Consider the following 15,412-nt stretch of genomic DNA (forward strand, 5'->3'; position numbering starts at 1 on the left):
CGTTTAGGTTCGTGTCTTTGTGCAGTCCTCGCCACCCTCATTTCTGTATATATTTCACCCTTTGTAAATAAAACGCTCACCTGCATCTAGCCGTTTCTTGCATCTTGGGTCCTCATTTAACTCCACCACACGACTGCTGCCCCAGCCGTGACAGTAATCATCTCAATCTGCTATCAGTTTGCAATCAGCTCATCATTTTGTAATTGGCTGGGGTCAAGCTGCCGATTACATGTAATCTGTTTGTGATAATATGGATTAACTGTAATAAACTGTCAAAAATCACAAATCTACAAACACAGAAATTTCCCAGTGACATTGTTGTACAACCAGAAACTGGAAGTTAGAAATTCTTCCACGCATAGTAATGTAGTTGCTGGAGGATGGCAAATTCATTTCAAAACTGGGCAAATATGCAGTAATCTTGATTTTATATAGCAGTACAACCAGAAAAGAATCAGTTGGCAACCAGTTGAGTCAACTCCTGTTGCAAGGAGACACATTGCAGACAAGTTGCACTCACTGGTGCAGACTGACTCAGACTGACTGCAACATGTTGTCATGTTATCTGTCTGTTTATTAATTAGAAGGCAGTTCTTTGAAAACCTTCAGCAGTCTGTCAGAGAGTGATTGCAGTGAGTTGTTTGGAGACAGGTAGTCTCCCAACAGATGACTGTGCAATCTTCTTGTGAACAAAAGTGTTTGCCCAGAGGTCGAGGGTGCTGCATGCTCAGCCTCTGGTTGACCAGTTGGTTCCTGAATAGAACAAAATGTAATGTAATCACCAGACAACCACTTATTTTTCCTCATTTTTCCTAATTCCTATTTTTCCACAAGGAAGTTATGCTTTTACCATAAAGGCAGATCAAGGAAATTAACTGGATAACAAATCTGACTTGAACCAGTTTGAGCTCTGGAGAAGAGCAAACAAACCACAAAGCTCAGTTTTGGCTGGACCCCATAATAGAACACAAACAGCAGGTGGCTACATAATGGCTTCATGCCTTGAGGATTTTGCTCAAACTTAGTGACATCATAAGATAAGACATTGGTTGAAATATTTCCCTAAATCCCTGATTGTGATGTTTAGCACACAGTCATCTTTTAAAAATGTTTTATTGCTGGTTATGTAAGACAAAATGAGTCCACCCCAGGACAGCATTTTGCACTTCCTGTCTGCTAATACTGTAATTTCAAACACTTAAACATATTTCCCACATCCCAAAAAAATCTAATAACATTTCCGAATGAATATTTCTGCCATCAACAGGGCACAGTTTTCCCCTGTTTAACTTGCTGCAGAACTTTCTACCATTACTGTTACACACACAGTGGCACAGACAGGGCGACACATGTAACTGATACTGCAGGATAGTACACATGCACACACTTACACACTCACACACTGTTTTTTATGGCCCAGAGAGGAGCATTAGTACTGATTAAAGGACCTATTAGAGAAAAAAAAAGCAGCTGAATGTAGTCTCACGTTATTTCCCCTGAGAAACTCATTTTTAAGATGCTTCAATAAGACCTCGCAGCTCCGGACTCACAAATTGTTCATTTGAATTCAAATAGCTTACAGCTTTTCATATAATTCCCCAAATCGGAAAAAGAATTTAATCACCATGTTCCAAGATGTTATCCAGATTAAGACAATCCTGCAAATGACAAATATGATTTAGAGGTTTGCTAGAAAGCTTCGATGCCACGATGTGGAAATCAGAGAGAGCAGCAAAGTTCAGTAAGATTATTTCCTCTGAGAAAGCAGTCTTGAACAAATAACATCACACAGCAGCACAGGCGCACAATAACTCAACTACTGTTCATTATTGTCGCAATGCCCCCACAGTTCTGTCGCAAAACATTGGTATTGGGGAACAGAACTTACAGTAGGTGGAAAATACTATGGCTTTGCCTGAAGGGCAGGACTGCACTTTCTCATATCTTGGAGCTGCAAATGTCTTTCTTTTTTCCTGCAGATAAATTCTGCCTTAAAAAAATAAAATAAAAAAACAACAACAAAAAAACATGTTCATGTTTTTATATCACGCCTGCCCATACAGGTTTTACTATTCATTCAGAATTGCCTCATGTTTCAGGTTAACGAGAAAATGTGAGCTTGTTAACAGGCTGAGAGGGAGAACATTGAAAGGAGAAGAAGAAATAGAGGTTGGGAATAAAAGAAGAAGAGACAACAAGAAAAAGACAGAAGAAGAAGCAGATTATAAAAGATATCAGAAGATGAATAAGATAAAAGAAGATTTTAAAAGAAGAAAACTATAAAACAAGGAAATAGAAGAAAAATACTCTGTTTAATACCCTATAGTGAGAAAGGTGTAACTGCATGTTTTTTTACATTAACCAGAAATAAGAAGTTCTCATAATACATGTACAAACGCTGTTGTCCTTGTCAAAGGGTAGAAGAACCTCAAGGATGTCTACTGAGAAAAATCCTGACTAAAGACATTTTCACACATGAATTTCAGCTTTGTGAGAACTGATTAAGATGAATGTGCAGAGCGCACGTCTGCACCTCCTTTAACTTGAATGGCCCCCATCGGTCTGATTGTACCAATGAGAGAACAGCTCTGGTACCACAATCCACAGCAAGCGAGTCGGTATCTCGAATTATACCTCCTGCATGTCCCAGTCAGACAGCTCTATCACCTGAAATCAAACTTATTGTTTCCTGTAGTGAGGAAATAGCAGACAAACGATCTCCAGTTGTGTGCTGCAGTGTTCCCACCTGATGGTCCCAAAGTTTTCTGAAGTTTTTTCCTGTTCCTTTCCTGTTTCTGTGAAAAATGATTTTGCTGGGTCTGCCTGGAAGCTTTTGCTCATGTTGTCCCAGCTGCAATACCAGTGGCTTCCAGGATTACATGTGTTTAAACTTCAGATAAAAGATACTTCATCATGACACCCTCGGTCATAGTTGGCTAAAAGCTTAGAAAAGGAGAAACTTCTGTACATTTGAAGAAGACTTTGGAGGTTTAAAAAAGCCACTGAAACTATCCAGATGCTGAAGAAGATGAAATTCTTGCTCATTCCTCGAGCTCCCAGTTTTTTATTTCATTATTTTTGCCTTTGTCTTCACATGGCTGCAAAAAAAACCTTTACCAGTAAAAAAAAGAAGCATCTAACTGTTTCCATCAGCAATCAGCATGTTTTTAAGTGTATGTAGTTAATGCTTAATAATCATCATCATTTTTGCCCCCTCCCACTCCCCACCTCTGTGCTCATCTCTGCACCCAACCTTCCCTTCATGTCCAACAATAGAAAACTCACCAGTTAATTAAAGAATGGAGGGTCCATCTACTGAAGAGGTTTGTGACCCATACACCACAAGAGTGCAATTAAATCAAGTACCCGCTGGCAGGAGGAGAGACAGAGAGAATAAATATGAATACATTCCTTAAAAATCTGTGTGCATGTATGTTTCCTTTGATGCCAGAAGTGATGTCATTATGAGCCACAGGCCTGTGTGGAACACCTTGTTTGGGTATTTTATTTTTAAAAAAGGCAGAATAATCACTGAAGATTAACGCAACATGTTGTAAGTGATTCTTAGTGAACTTGGCATCAGGACAAATCCGTGTTCAGTACCAAAACTGGTATTGGATGCTGCTTTTTGCAATATTTATGCTGTTATAATCGCTTTTTCTTGTCTTTCCTGTGGTAATTATTATGCTCCAAGTTCCATAAAGAGCTGGCATTTAAAGTCCAGGATCAACTCAAGTTTACGGCATCAGAGATCCACAAAAATACAATCATAACCAAAGCAGAATCCAAAACCATGAAGACATTATGTAGCCATCCCCTTCCTGTGAACTTAATACCACGGGGAAGAATATCCACTGTCTGTCTACTGCAATGAGATTTCAGCTCATCCAATATGCAGAAGCAGGTATGCTAGGTCTGAATTTCAAACAGTCTGCAAAGAATCTCTTATTATCAAATGGTTCATAGAGCCAGACTCATGAATGCATGTGTTTAAGCTCAGAATGGCAGAGAGAGTGACGACAGCATCAACCACAGAACTGGAGCTGAGCTGTTTGTTGGAAATTAGATGAAGAATAATATGTCAATCTGACTCTAACTATGCCTGACTGATGTTGTCGACTTCTAAGCTGCAGGTTTTTCTATGAGAAATGTTTGATTGACTAATCCAAAAATACATAAACATGACGATGGGAGTAATGAAAAACTAATGTTACGTTTACATCACTAAAGCCCAACACATAATATAACCCCTTAACCAAAGTTTGCACTCATCCATTCAGCCAAAGCAGGCAAGAACCCCTCGGGGTTCATTTCAGCCTGGTTATGTTTTACCACAGCATAAATCACCATAATGAGCATGCAGAGTGGGAACCAGAAGAAATGGAAAATTTGCACATGGCTTAGGCAGATGGCAGATACAAAGTAGCAGCTAGTTAGCAGAGAGCAAATGCCTTAACTCAGACTGACACAGAGCAGCACAGGCACGAACATGCAAGCAACTGAAAGAGTTCAAACTTCAAACCAACAGGCAAACTTTAGTTGGTGAAGCGATTCAGCCGTCGGCGGCGGAGCGGTCCTTTAGGTTGGGCCTGGTGTTGCATGGGCAGAAAAATACCCCGATTTCTAACTTTGTGTGTGACTGATGCACAAGAGGTCATCTGAGCTTGTAAATACAACACTTCATTACACAAACCCACTTCCACAGTTTGGTCTAAAGTTAGTTGTAGCATTTGCAGTTTTCACATTAAGAGGTGGGCGGGTGAGCAGTCGTTTCTCATTTCACCTCATCATTTTCATAGATTTTTTTTTTTATTGTTGCTTGAATCACTTGACACTGATCTATGAATCACTCAAGCATGACACATGACACACCTAACTCAAGGGATCACCTAACATTCATCGTTGTGTCCACACATAACAGAAAACTCAGCAAAGAACCACTTACTTTACCACTGTTAGATTTTTCCTATTTCTTTGACTGAATCTACGATAAAAGCCAAAGGTAGCAGAAAAATACATAAAATAGCATTTTTGCACTAACAAGGTGATTCTCAAAGTGCTGTTGGCCTATGACTTTTATATTCTGGCATGCTGTGCAGAAAACAAATATTGACACAGGACCTCAGAGATGCATCTGGCCATTCTGTTGATCCATCTACTGAAGCCTCATCAGAAATGGTCTCAGGTGAAGTGTGGCTGTCAAGAAGGCTGCTAGAGCTCCTGAAATATGTTTTGCAGTCAAACGGTGCATTTTGAGTTGCCCTAATGTTTTTTCTTAACACTTCCTGACCTCGGCCTCACCCTCACTATTTCCGTTGACTGTCATTTTTAATTACATCACAAACACATATATAATCTTCTTCTACTTTGTGGAAATCAGTTATTCTGGTTTGTGTTGCACAGCTGCTAAATGTTGACATGGTCTGAAAAGTCAGTGTTAGCTTAAAAATTTGCAGTCCCTGTTTGTTTTCCTATATTTGAGAAGAAAAGACATAAAAACTTTCTTTCTGTTTTCTGGCTTTTAATTCACATTCATTTTTTTCCTCCCCAATAACAGAGAGAACCTGTCTGATGAGGCTTACAGGCTGACTTTTGTATTGAAATCCTGTGAGAGGGTAGTGGATTAGTGAGCTTCCAGTTGTCTCTTGACATCTGCCCACTTGATACCTCAAAATCTATGAATTCTTATTTAAAACACAAAGTGAGTGCGGTGTTTGTCTTTGACAGAGGGCAGAGGGGCACGAGTATCAGCCTACAGGTGCGTGCCTGATCAAAAAGTTCATGGCAGTGTTATGAGACAGACATATGGCAGCCTCATTAACACAGTGCTGAAGAGCTAAATCACACCCAGGACAGACTCAGACTGTCCACTGGCAGCCTCCCACATCTGACAGTGTCAGACCTTGGTGTAATTTGAGTGAAAGGGAGCTAGCTCACAATCCTCTCTCAACTTTCTGACACATCTTTGATTTCTTTTTTGCAGGTTTGAATTGAAAGATACGTTTTCCTCATTTCAGAGGTGGGACTGCGCTGCTGGGTAAAAAAAAAATTACTTTAAATATCCTCCCGGTGCCAGGTCACAGCTCACATAAAATAAAATAAAAAGTCTGAATAGGAAAATAAATGGAAAAAGAACAGTCTGACACAGTTACTGAATGAGAAATGAAGACCAGCGCAACAGAGAATGACAGAGAATGGCTAAAATCCATTGTTCATATACAGCAAGTGAATGATTGGTGTACAGTATTGTGCAAATATTAGTTTATTTTAATTTGTGCAGGTCCACTGGCTTTACTGACATTAAGCAACATTTCATAACAAAAGGGAGCTGCAATAAAGAACTTTATATGTTTAAAGGTCCAGGATGCAGCCGCAGGGGAGTTAGATTTTCAAGGAAGAGCCAGAGAGTGAAAATATGTTTCAAAAGTACTTTAATACCTTTCTGTAAACTCAGCGGTACCTGAACTACTGAAGAATTTAACAGGATTCACAAAAATGCTGCAAGCAAACAGCCATGTATATCTACCCAACAGGTGTAATGTACCTGAGTCCTGTATGTTTCAGCTCCAGCAAACAACAACGTTGTAAAATGAATCCTTTGACTCAGACAATTTGATGATAGCTAAAATAGATCATTAGGTTTTAATGAACTTTTAAAAGCACAGTTTGCACTTCAGGGTGTTATTATTCCAGCGTTCGAATCTGTAAAATATATATGAAAGGGATCCTCATGCTGTTACTTTCATTCTGGCCTTCAGAGACACTGAATTTTTATGTTATTTTACTTTATTTATTTTTAATCAAACATTAAAAAGCAAAGTTTATTTCAAAACTTCCACATGTGTTGTATAAACCCTACATATTCACACTCATAGTCAGTGCATCACTGTTTCGTGTATAAGTGCTGTACCCACAAGCTGTGATTCGGATTTTTTCTTTAATTAAGTACTTCATAGATTGACAAAATGATCCCACTTCTATTTAATTAAACATTTTAAAGATGCCAAGAAGACACTGGGGATGTTTTTACTGTTTAAAGAAAAGCTGTTGTACACAGAGCTCATACACATTCATCGCTGATGAAGGTACACACTCAGACAGGAGATAATATAAGCAAGTACCGTATGTTTCTGATCTTTAACACTCACGTCTATTTGATTGCATGACACATCCACGAGATTACAGTGGATCCATGTGCATGACACCAAAAGGCTTCGTTAGAAGTCTCAGAGTTTCATTCTTCTCCACTTCAGACTCATTCTGTCATAATTTCATCAGAGATCATCAGTGGAAAAAAGAAAAGATAGTCCCAGGATGATTTTCAGGCCGTCAGACATGAACACTGTCCCTGCTTTTGATCAGCTAAAGCTGTTAGAGCCTCGCTGCAGCTGGCGAAGGCACTGACCTGCAAGTTTGTTATCATCTACAGCAAACCAGTTAAAGATCCCCAAAGCGTCTCTTTACTGGATTCAAAATACTAACCCCTCATTTTCAGTCACAGGTGTATTTAAAGCTGCCACCTTTGTCCCAATCCTCTCTCTCCTAGATTGGCGTGGGTACATGTGGAAGTGTGTGTGAGCGTTCATTATGCTTTCTAAGTTTACATGCATGTTTGCGTCTTCACTGGCGTCAGCGCTGTCACTTTCTGCACCAGCACCAGGCTCCTCCCACAGGCCGAGGCTCCTCCCCCTCCCTCTCTGTCAGTATAAAGTATGGTCTTCTCTCAATCTCATACTCAGTCACAGCCTCATCAGTGGAGCAAAGCTCACTATCTTCAAATCAGCCTCTCCTGGTTTACTTCAACAGCTGCAGGTAAGGTTTAAAATATTCTCTGCAGTTTGTTTCATTTTAAAACTTCATTTTATTTCTCTGTTTTCCTGTCACAGGGGGATGGTTACACACACTCACTAATGCTTTGAGGTGTCCTGTCCCCTCATTTTCAGTTATTTATACACTGAAAATGAGAATACTGTAGACAAGTAAAGACTGGACTGGTATTTATATAGATAGTTATCCATCTATATGTCGTTTTCTTCTTTTGCCTTTTTAGAGCACCAATGAAATGTTTATTACAGTGGATCTTTTCTTCTCTTTATTTAAGTGAGTGGTGGGTTTTAATGAAAGACAATTATATTCATACACGAGCTAAACAGAATTATTAAAAGATTATACAATATTTATGATTAAAAGTCTTTAAAAAGTAACAGATGAGTAAAAATAGATCCATGCTGAAAGCTGAGCTGAAAGAGAATTATGTCTGAGTGTCCAAATGACCACATAAGAAATTTAATTTTGCCCCAAACTTTTATCTGGAGGAAAACTCTGTGTTTGTGTTTAAATGCTCACAGAAGCTGCTGGTTCTGTGAGCATCATTTGACCTTTGTCGTGGATAAAATTATCATTCCAAGAGTTGGAGTTAAAAGAAAGTAGGAAAGAAATTCCTCATCACATTTCATAGGAGCTTTTTTATTTATTTATTTTTTTTATTTTTTTTTTATCTCTGTGTATTAACTAAGTAGTGATGGGTAAAAGTGTTATTTTCTCATTTTTTTTTCTGAGGAGAGGAGAGGAGAGCTGTCACATACATTACATTATCACATCATTACCAGCCTATTATATAATGATTGAGAGACAATGACCAGCTGCTAAAAGGAATTATATTAGCATGAGCAGAATGGCTATTTACACCACAGCTGTGTCCGTTTAAACAAATTATTCAAACCAAACGTTTAACTGGACTTATGGTGATAAAATCACACAAGAAGAAATTCTCCATTTCAGTTGGTTTAAAACTGCAGAGGAGGGCGATTTCACCTGCACGTCTGTAATGATTTGACCAGTGAACAACGACTAGAAGACGTTCTGGACTGTTAACGGTACAAAAGGATCTAGACTAAGAACAAAGACTCAGTGCATAAAATAAATGAAAAATCTAAAACACTTATTTTTTTATTTGTTCTGCAAAGGTAGAAACCATGGCAAAGTTATGCTCTCCTACATATCTATGTTCTGGTGTTTATGGGCTGTAAAAAGATCATCCTTGACTTAGTAAATATATTAACACAGAGAGACGCAGCAGAGCGCTGTAACACTGTGGGGTTTTTGATTTATCTGAGACTGAAAGCCTCCAAGCAGCTTTTGCTGTTGGTTTTATCTAATTATCCACTTTAACTCATTTTCCTTTGGAAATAAATGTCGGGAGTAAAACATCATTCATCAAAGATAATATGCTGCTTTGGCAGGCTTCAAGATCAAAATAAAATAAATAAATCATCAAAATGATCTTCTAACCAAATTAATAAGAAACATCTATAAATGTATTTATTATTATGTTTAATAATATTATATGTATTTACATGAGGGGTTAAAAAGGTTTCATGCCTCTGCTTTCAGTGTGAGTAAACTTCATGTATTGATTCTGTGTGACACCGACTGTCCTGTGAGCCCCGTTCAAAAAACAGCACATAGATCAACATTCGACTATAGAGACCGCAACTCCAAACAGCACATACATATACATGTATGTGTCTGTGTGTAAACATGAAGCCGTTCTGTCACAGGCAGAGCAGGAGAGTATTTATGAAACATGAAATAATGTTTGCTGTAGTTCGAGGCAGAACCATTAAAGAGTCATCTCTTTCTCACCCGATGTGTTTAAATGACCTTAAATTGATTTATTGCTGCTTTTTGCAAAGCCAATATTGCCTGCATTGGTTTGTTTTCCCTTAGCAAGCTGAGGTGAGACAGAAAGAGAGAAGAGGGCAGATGAGAGGCAGTAAAGAGCAAATAAAGACTAACTGGAAATGTGCTATTGAGTTTGTTTAACTGTTATTCTCTCCCTGTCTCTCCATCCAGCCATGAATGTAGGCATCTGTGTTTGTGTTATCCTGGCTGCTTTGTCCAGTGGTTCCCTGAGTCTGCCTTCACAATCAATTGTAAGACACACACACACACACACACACACACACACACACACACACACACACACACACACACACACACACACACACGTACATTGCCAATTAAGGGAAGTGGAGTAGGACCCTGATTACAAACTTTAATGTCTAAATTGCTTCCACGTGGTACAATTGGATTCAATTTTCCACTGGAGGATAAATATTTTTTTTCATTTGAATTTTTTTTTTGTTTTTATTACTTTTTAAATGTGTTATTTCATAAATGTGTCATTTTCTCCACAGACAGCTGAAAGTACGGCTCTTCTCTCAGGCAGCGGATCTCTCCCTTCTCCCAGCCTGAAACGGCAGGCTCGCTCCGCTCCAGCGCCCCTCTCAGGGCATCTTATCAACTACAGCCAGCACCAAGAGGACGCAGACACTCCAGACAGCCTGAACCTGCTTCTGGCCAGACTCATCTCTAGGAAAGGTGTGATCAGACGTATGACTGCCGATACAGAATAAGAGAACAAAGGATGGGAAGAGAAAATGAAATGACCGTCTTTCCCTTTTCCCTTTACTTGTCATCTCATTACATGCTCATATTTCCCTCTTCCTCACATCCATCCTTCTGCAGCCTGCGTTCATTCATGCTGTGTTTCAGTCCCACCATCTGGCATTTCCCACCTCCCTCTGGCCTCCTCTCTTCATCTTTCCACGCTTGCTACTCCCCTAACATTTCTGCCTGCGCCCTCTATCACAGTCGTCTGCCTACCTCCTGACCTCACTCTCTGCTTCCTCTGTCACCGCGCATCGTTTTTTTTCTTTCAAGTAAATGCTGTGTGACTACGAGACCTGCTGAGCTCATGGACAGAAATAGAAACACAGCGAGTCAGCATGAGTTAGATCAACAGTGCCATTTGGAAGATAGACCGTATATTATTATCATACAGTATGGGTAGTTTAAAAAAAAGAAGAATAACAACATAAGTTTTATGAAATGCAGTGAATGTTTTCTTTTGTTTAGTTTGTTTCATCCATGTCTCCTCTAGGCTCTGCCTACCACACCAGATCCTCCCTCAGCAGCAGAGCCAGTGGTCTCCCCCCCAACCACAGGATAAAGGACAGAGATTATCTCGGCTGGATGGACTTCGGACGGCGTAGTGCAGAGGAGTACGAATACTAGTCCTGAAGGCTTTGTTTCTTCGAACACGGAGCCCAAAACCTCCAACATCACCAGTTAAAGTTTTTATTTTAAAAAACCTGGAGCCCTTTTCACACTGCACTCTCAGCCCACCAGAACTGACTTAGTGAGAAGTATATCTCAGCACATATCCTTCAATCTACGAACCACAAACTTCAATCCAAAACTTACGGCACATTATTGTATATCTGTGTTGCTGTTAAGACCAAAGGTAGCAATGCTTGTCCATCCCGCCGTGCTTTCTTAGTCCCTCACTCTCTCTGTGGTTTGGATGGTAATCACTAAAAATGAGTCACAAAAAAAGTTGTTTCATGAAAAAAAAGTGTTTTGATTTCTTAAAATATGGGGTCACTGTAATTTTCTAACCAGCATAGAGTTTTTAATTTGTTTGGCAGTACTTTCTTACTTAAAGTTACATGAGTAGCTCACGATCTGCTAATGCTATTAGACATTGGTTACACAGCAGATGCTTGTTAGCATAAATTCATTGTTAGTTAAGTTGTTTTTGACAAATGCAATGTTAGCTTTTTGGTGTTAACAGATCAGTGAAGAAACAGTAGGTCTGGTATAACAATGGGAAATGCCACATTTCCGTTTCAGTGGATATACAGAGCTTAACTAAGAAATCACAAATATTTTAGCAATGAGTCAAAACTTGTTTAAAACGAAAAAAGATCATTTATCATGTTTATATGACTAAATTTAAGCCAGTGCTCTGAGAACTGCACTAAAAACATCATTTCGATTAATATGCTGCTGCTATTACAGAAACATTAAAAATGATTTTGGCAATTACCAGTATTGTTAATTTAGGGCTTCTGTGACATTAAACTTACACTGGGTGGAGATCTAATTAATTTGTTTAGCACTGTAAGTCCAACAACTTCAACTGTTAAAAGGCAAAAATTACAAAAAGCTGTTAAACATAACACCCTTTAAATATATTTCCAGTGAGAAAAATCAGTGTCTTAGGATTTAGACATTCGTATTTTAAAGTACTGTTAAAATGCTTAATTTTACTGAGCGTTACTGTATGAATGTATCTGTAGACTTTTAATGTGCCCTTAAGGTGTCCTCTGCAAACGAATCTTCATAAAATTACACAATAAAAAAACAAAAACGACACAACAATAAAAAGCATGTTGTTTCATATCACACCATGCTCAACACTGAATGTGACACATCATTCAAAAATCTTTGATCGTGCTAGAAACTGGGAGAACTGGGTGAAAAGTGGCTAACATGGCAGGCTGCTGCAGTGTGCAGTGTGAAAAGGGCAAAACAGGTTTTGACAAGCACAAAGTGTTGTCTGTTTGATACCTGGGAGTCTCCCTGACTTTGCATAATGGACTTCAGTGGCAGACACAATAACATCAGGATGCTGCAGATATTAAATCTACAGATTAGAAATGTTTTCTTTTCTTTTCTTTTTTTAAAGGCCTTTATTATATATAAAGGTTAACTCTCTGTATTAAATCATTTGTTTCTACAGATTCAGTGAAACTCCAAATAAAGCTTTGTTTTCCTCCAATGTCAGCAAGAAATTCAAACGCTTTCTTTTCAGTCTCATGATCTTATGGTTTCAGGGCACAGGTGGTGGGGCAGTTCTCTATATAGTGTTAGATTTGATCACTGCAGAAGAGAAAGAATGGATGTCTCTTTTTTTTACAAACCTTTGGTGCAACCCAGTGTGGGATTTCAGCAAAAGAAAGCCAAAACATTTTCATTTGTGCCCACTATAAGTAAAATAGCTTTCCCGGGATTAGCATTGGGACAAAGGAGCTGGTAGCTAGAAAAGGTTATAATTTAAATCAGACTTAAGTCTCAAAGAGCTCATTTTGCCTTTAAAAGTGTTTGTGTTCGTGCCTGGGGATTAATTAAAGTGGATTATGTTAATGATCTGTTAGTCCTAACGCAATGAAGTTAGGATGAGTACTGTGAATAAAATAAAAAGCCCTAAAATAATAAAAACAAATCTCCTGGTGAAATGAACTAAATGCTGATGAGGGGCAAAATAAAAAATTATCTTCCTCACAAATATGAAAACAGAAAGACAAATTAAACTCTGGCTCTGTTTCTAATTAAATTTGTACTTGAAGTCTTTGTGTGTGAAACTGGCAAAAGTGATATAAATATACTGATAGGTGCTCTTTGATGAACATGTGGAAAGGAATTCTCTTCCGTTTATCCAATTTAAAGTCACGGGGAGGCTGGAACTGACCCCAGCTGCCATAGAGCGAGAGGAGACACCCCGAACAGGTCGCCTGTTACAGGACCAATGCAGAGAGACAGATAATCATTCATAGATTTATCAACTTACTGTGATATTAACTTACCAATATTGGTTATGATGTTATGCCAATGAAAAATCCCATCATAGCTTAAAGACCTTACACTAAAATATTATCACAATAGAGTACTTCTGTCCCAGATTGCAGGTTTACTTGTGATTCATTCAAATCTACTGGAAGTTGGACCAGTGAGGCCATGAGATAAGTGAACCATTTTGAAGAAGAAGTCTCACAATTACTAAGATACACTACCTGGCTTAGCTTTGATTACAGCAGGCATTCGCTGTGGCATTGTTTCAAAAAGCTTCTGCAATGTCACAAGATTTATTTCCATTCAGTGTTGGATACATTTTTTTTTACCAACATCTTGTACTGATGATGGTAGTGTTTTTTCTTTTACCTTTCAATACGGATGGTCTGTTTATGTTTTGATCAAGAGCCTTTTTTTGGGCAGCTGAAGAGGAGAAGTCTATCTTATGTCCAACCTCTGGCTGTATCTTGGTCACATTACCCAGCAAAACCCAGTATGCAGGTTCATCTGTAACAGTCCTTGTGCCACAGATCAACACTGTTGCTTCTACATTAAACAGAAGAGCAGCGACGTGGGTGCAGGTCTCCGCGACTCCGGCCTTACAGCTGCAGTGGGCGGCTTCAACCTTCCCTGTGATGCTCACAATGACCCATGGCTGCAATGCTGGTTCATTCAGTCTTTGAGAGGGCAGTACCTGAAACACACACAGACCCCAACCCCAGATCACAGCACTGCCCCCACAGACTTGTACAGTAGGCATGATGGGTGCATCACTTCATCTGCCTCTCTTCGTACCCTGTTGCGCCCATCACTCTGGAACAAGGTAAATCTGGACTCATCAGACCACATGACCTTCTTTCATTGCTCCACAGTCCAATCTTTATGCTCCCTAGCAAATTGAAGCCTTTTTTTTCGGTTTGCCTCACTGATCAGTGGTTTTCTTTTGGGCTCCACATCTATTCAGTCCCAATCTGTTGAGTTCCTTTTGCATTGCGTGTGTGGAAATGCTCTTATTTTCACTATTAAACATAGCCCTGAGTTCTACTGTTGTTGTTGTTGTTTTTTAAAATTAGATTTCACCAAATGTTTAAGTGATATCCGATCACAATAAATTTTTTCTGGCCACGTTTCTTCCTCGAAGACGATTGGGTACCCACAACCCTTCCACTTTTTAATAATGCGTTGGACAGTTCTTAATCCAATTTTAGTAGTTTCTGCATCTCCTTAGATGTTTTCTTTTATCGATGCATGCCAATGATTTGACCCTTTCCAAACACTATCATCTTTTCCACGACCACGAGATGAGTCTTTCGACATGGTTGTTTATGAAATGAGAAGCAACTCATTGCACCAGTTGGGGTTAAACAACTTGTTGCCAGCTGAAAGGCAATCGCCCATGCAGTAATTATCCAATAGGAGGGCTTGTACCTATTTGCTTAGTTAAATCCAGGTGGTTACCTTTTTTTGGCCAGGCAGTGTAATTACATTACTAATTTACAGACTTACGGACACATTTAAAAAAAAAAGAAAAAAAAAAGTGGTATTGCAGCATATGAACAGTCGATTACTGGATACCTTAATGACCTCCACAGACTGTTGTGTGCAGTAATTACCTCATTGATTTGTTAAAAAGTGCAAAGATGTGTGAGAGATGAATTGTGGGGCTTCTGTGGGAACAGCAGGAAAAAGAAGACTCACACATGCTTGGAGTTGAATTTTCACAAACTTGTAATGAAAGATACTTTTCATTTTTGCCTTTATACACAAATACAGCTCATAATGTTGCCTGCTCTATTACGTGCTAACATTCACAACATTCATTCATATTCAAGTGACTGACTTTGATGTGCCGTCACAGAACTGTCACCACTCTATGTTTTCGTGTGCAGAACACAAGAAGGACCAATGTAATAGAACACAACATGGTTATATTACCTTAAGTAATAATTTGGTAACCCTCTGTTTACATTGAAAACATGTTGAATGATCGTGA

The 15,412-nt window shown here is 38.9% G+C and overlaps 1 protein-coding gene across 1 annotated transcript; it reads left to right on the forward strand.

Annotated features, from left to right (window-relative positions):
* Positions 1 to 7,754: 7,754 nt before the first annotated feature.
* ccka (cholecystokinin a) lies at positions 7,755 to 12,633 on the forward strand. The gene is made up of 4 exons (XM_005743198.2): positions 7,755 to 7,812; positions 9,856 to 9,935; positions 10,200 to 10,383; positions 10,946 to 12,633. The coding sequence occupies exons 2-4, from the start codon at positions 9,858 to 9,860 to the stop codon at positions 11,077 to 11,079; spliced, it is 396 nt and encodes a 131-aa protein (XP_005743255.1). The 5' UTR covers positions 7,755 to 7,812; positions 9,856 to 9,857; the 3' UTR covers positions 11,080 to 12,633.
* The last annotated feature ends 2,779 nt before the right edge of the window (positions 12,634 to 15,412 follow it).

This window comes from Pundamilia nyererei, unplaced genomic scaffold, assembly GCF_000239375.1.
Source record: "Pundamilia nyererei isolate P.nyererei 1_Seehausen unplaced genomic scaffold, PunNye1.0 scaffold00128, whole genome shotgun sequence".
Lineage (NCBI taxonomy): Eukaryota > Metazoa > Chordata > Actinopteri > Cichliformes > Cichlidae > Pundamilia > Pundamilia nyererei.

What these genes read in the sequence shown, in the direction of transcription:
- ccka (XM_005743198.2), top strand. Translation starts at nt 9,858, where the DNA reads ATGAATGTAGGCATCTGTGTTTGTGTTATCCTGGCTGCTTTGTCCAGT. An exon ending in GTCTGCCTTCACAATCAATT is followed by an intron (nt 9,936 to 10,199) that starts GTAAGACACACA and finishes TTTTCTCCACAG; the next exon opens with ACAGCTGAAAGTACGGCTCT. An exon ending in CAGACTCATCTCTAGGAAAG is followed by an intron (nt 10,384 to 10,945) that starts GTGTGATCAGAC and finishes TGTCTCCTCTAG; the next exon opens with GCTCTGCCTACCACACCAGA.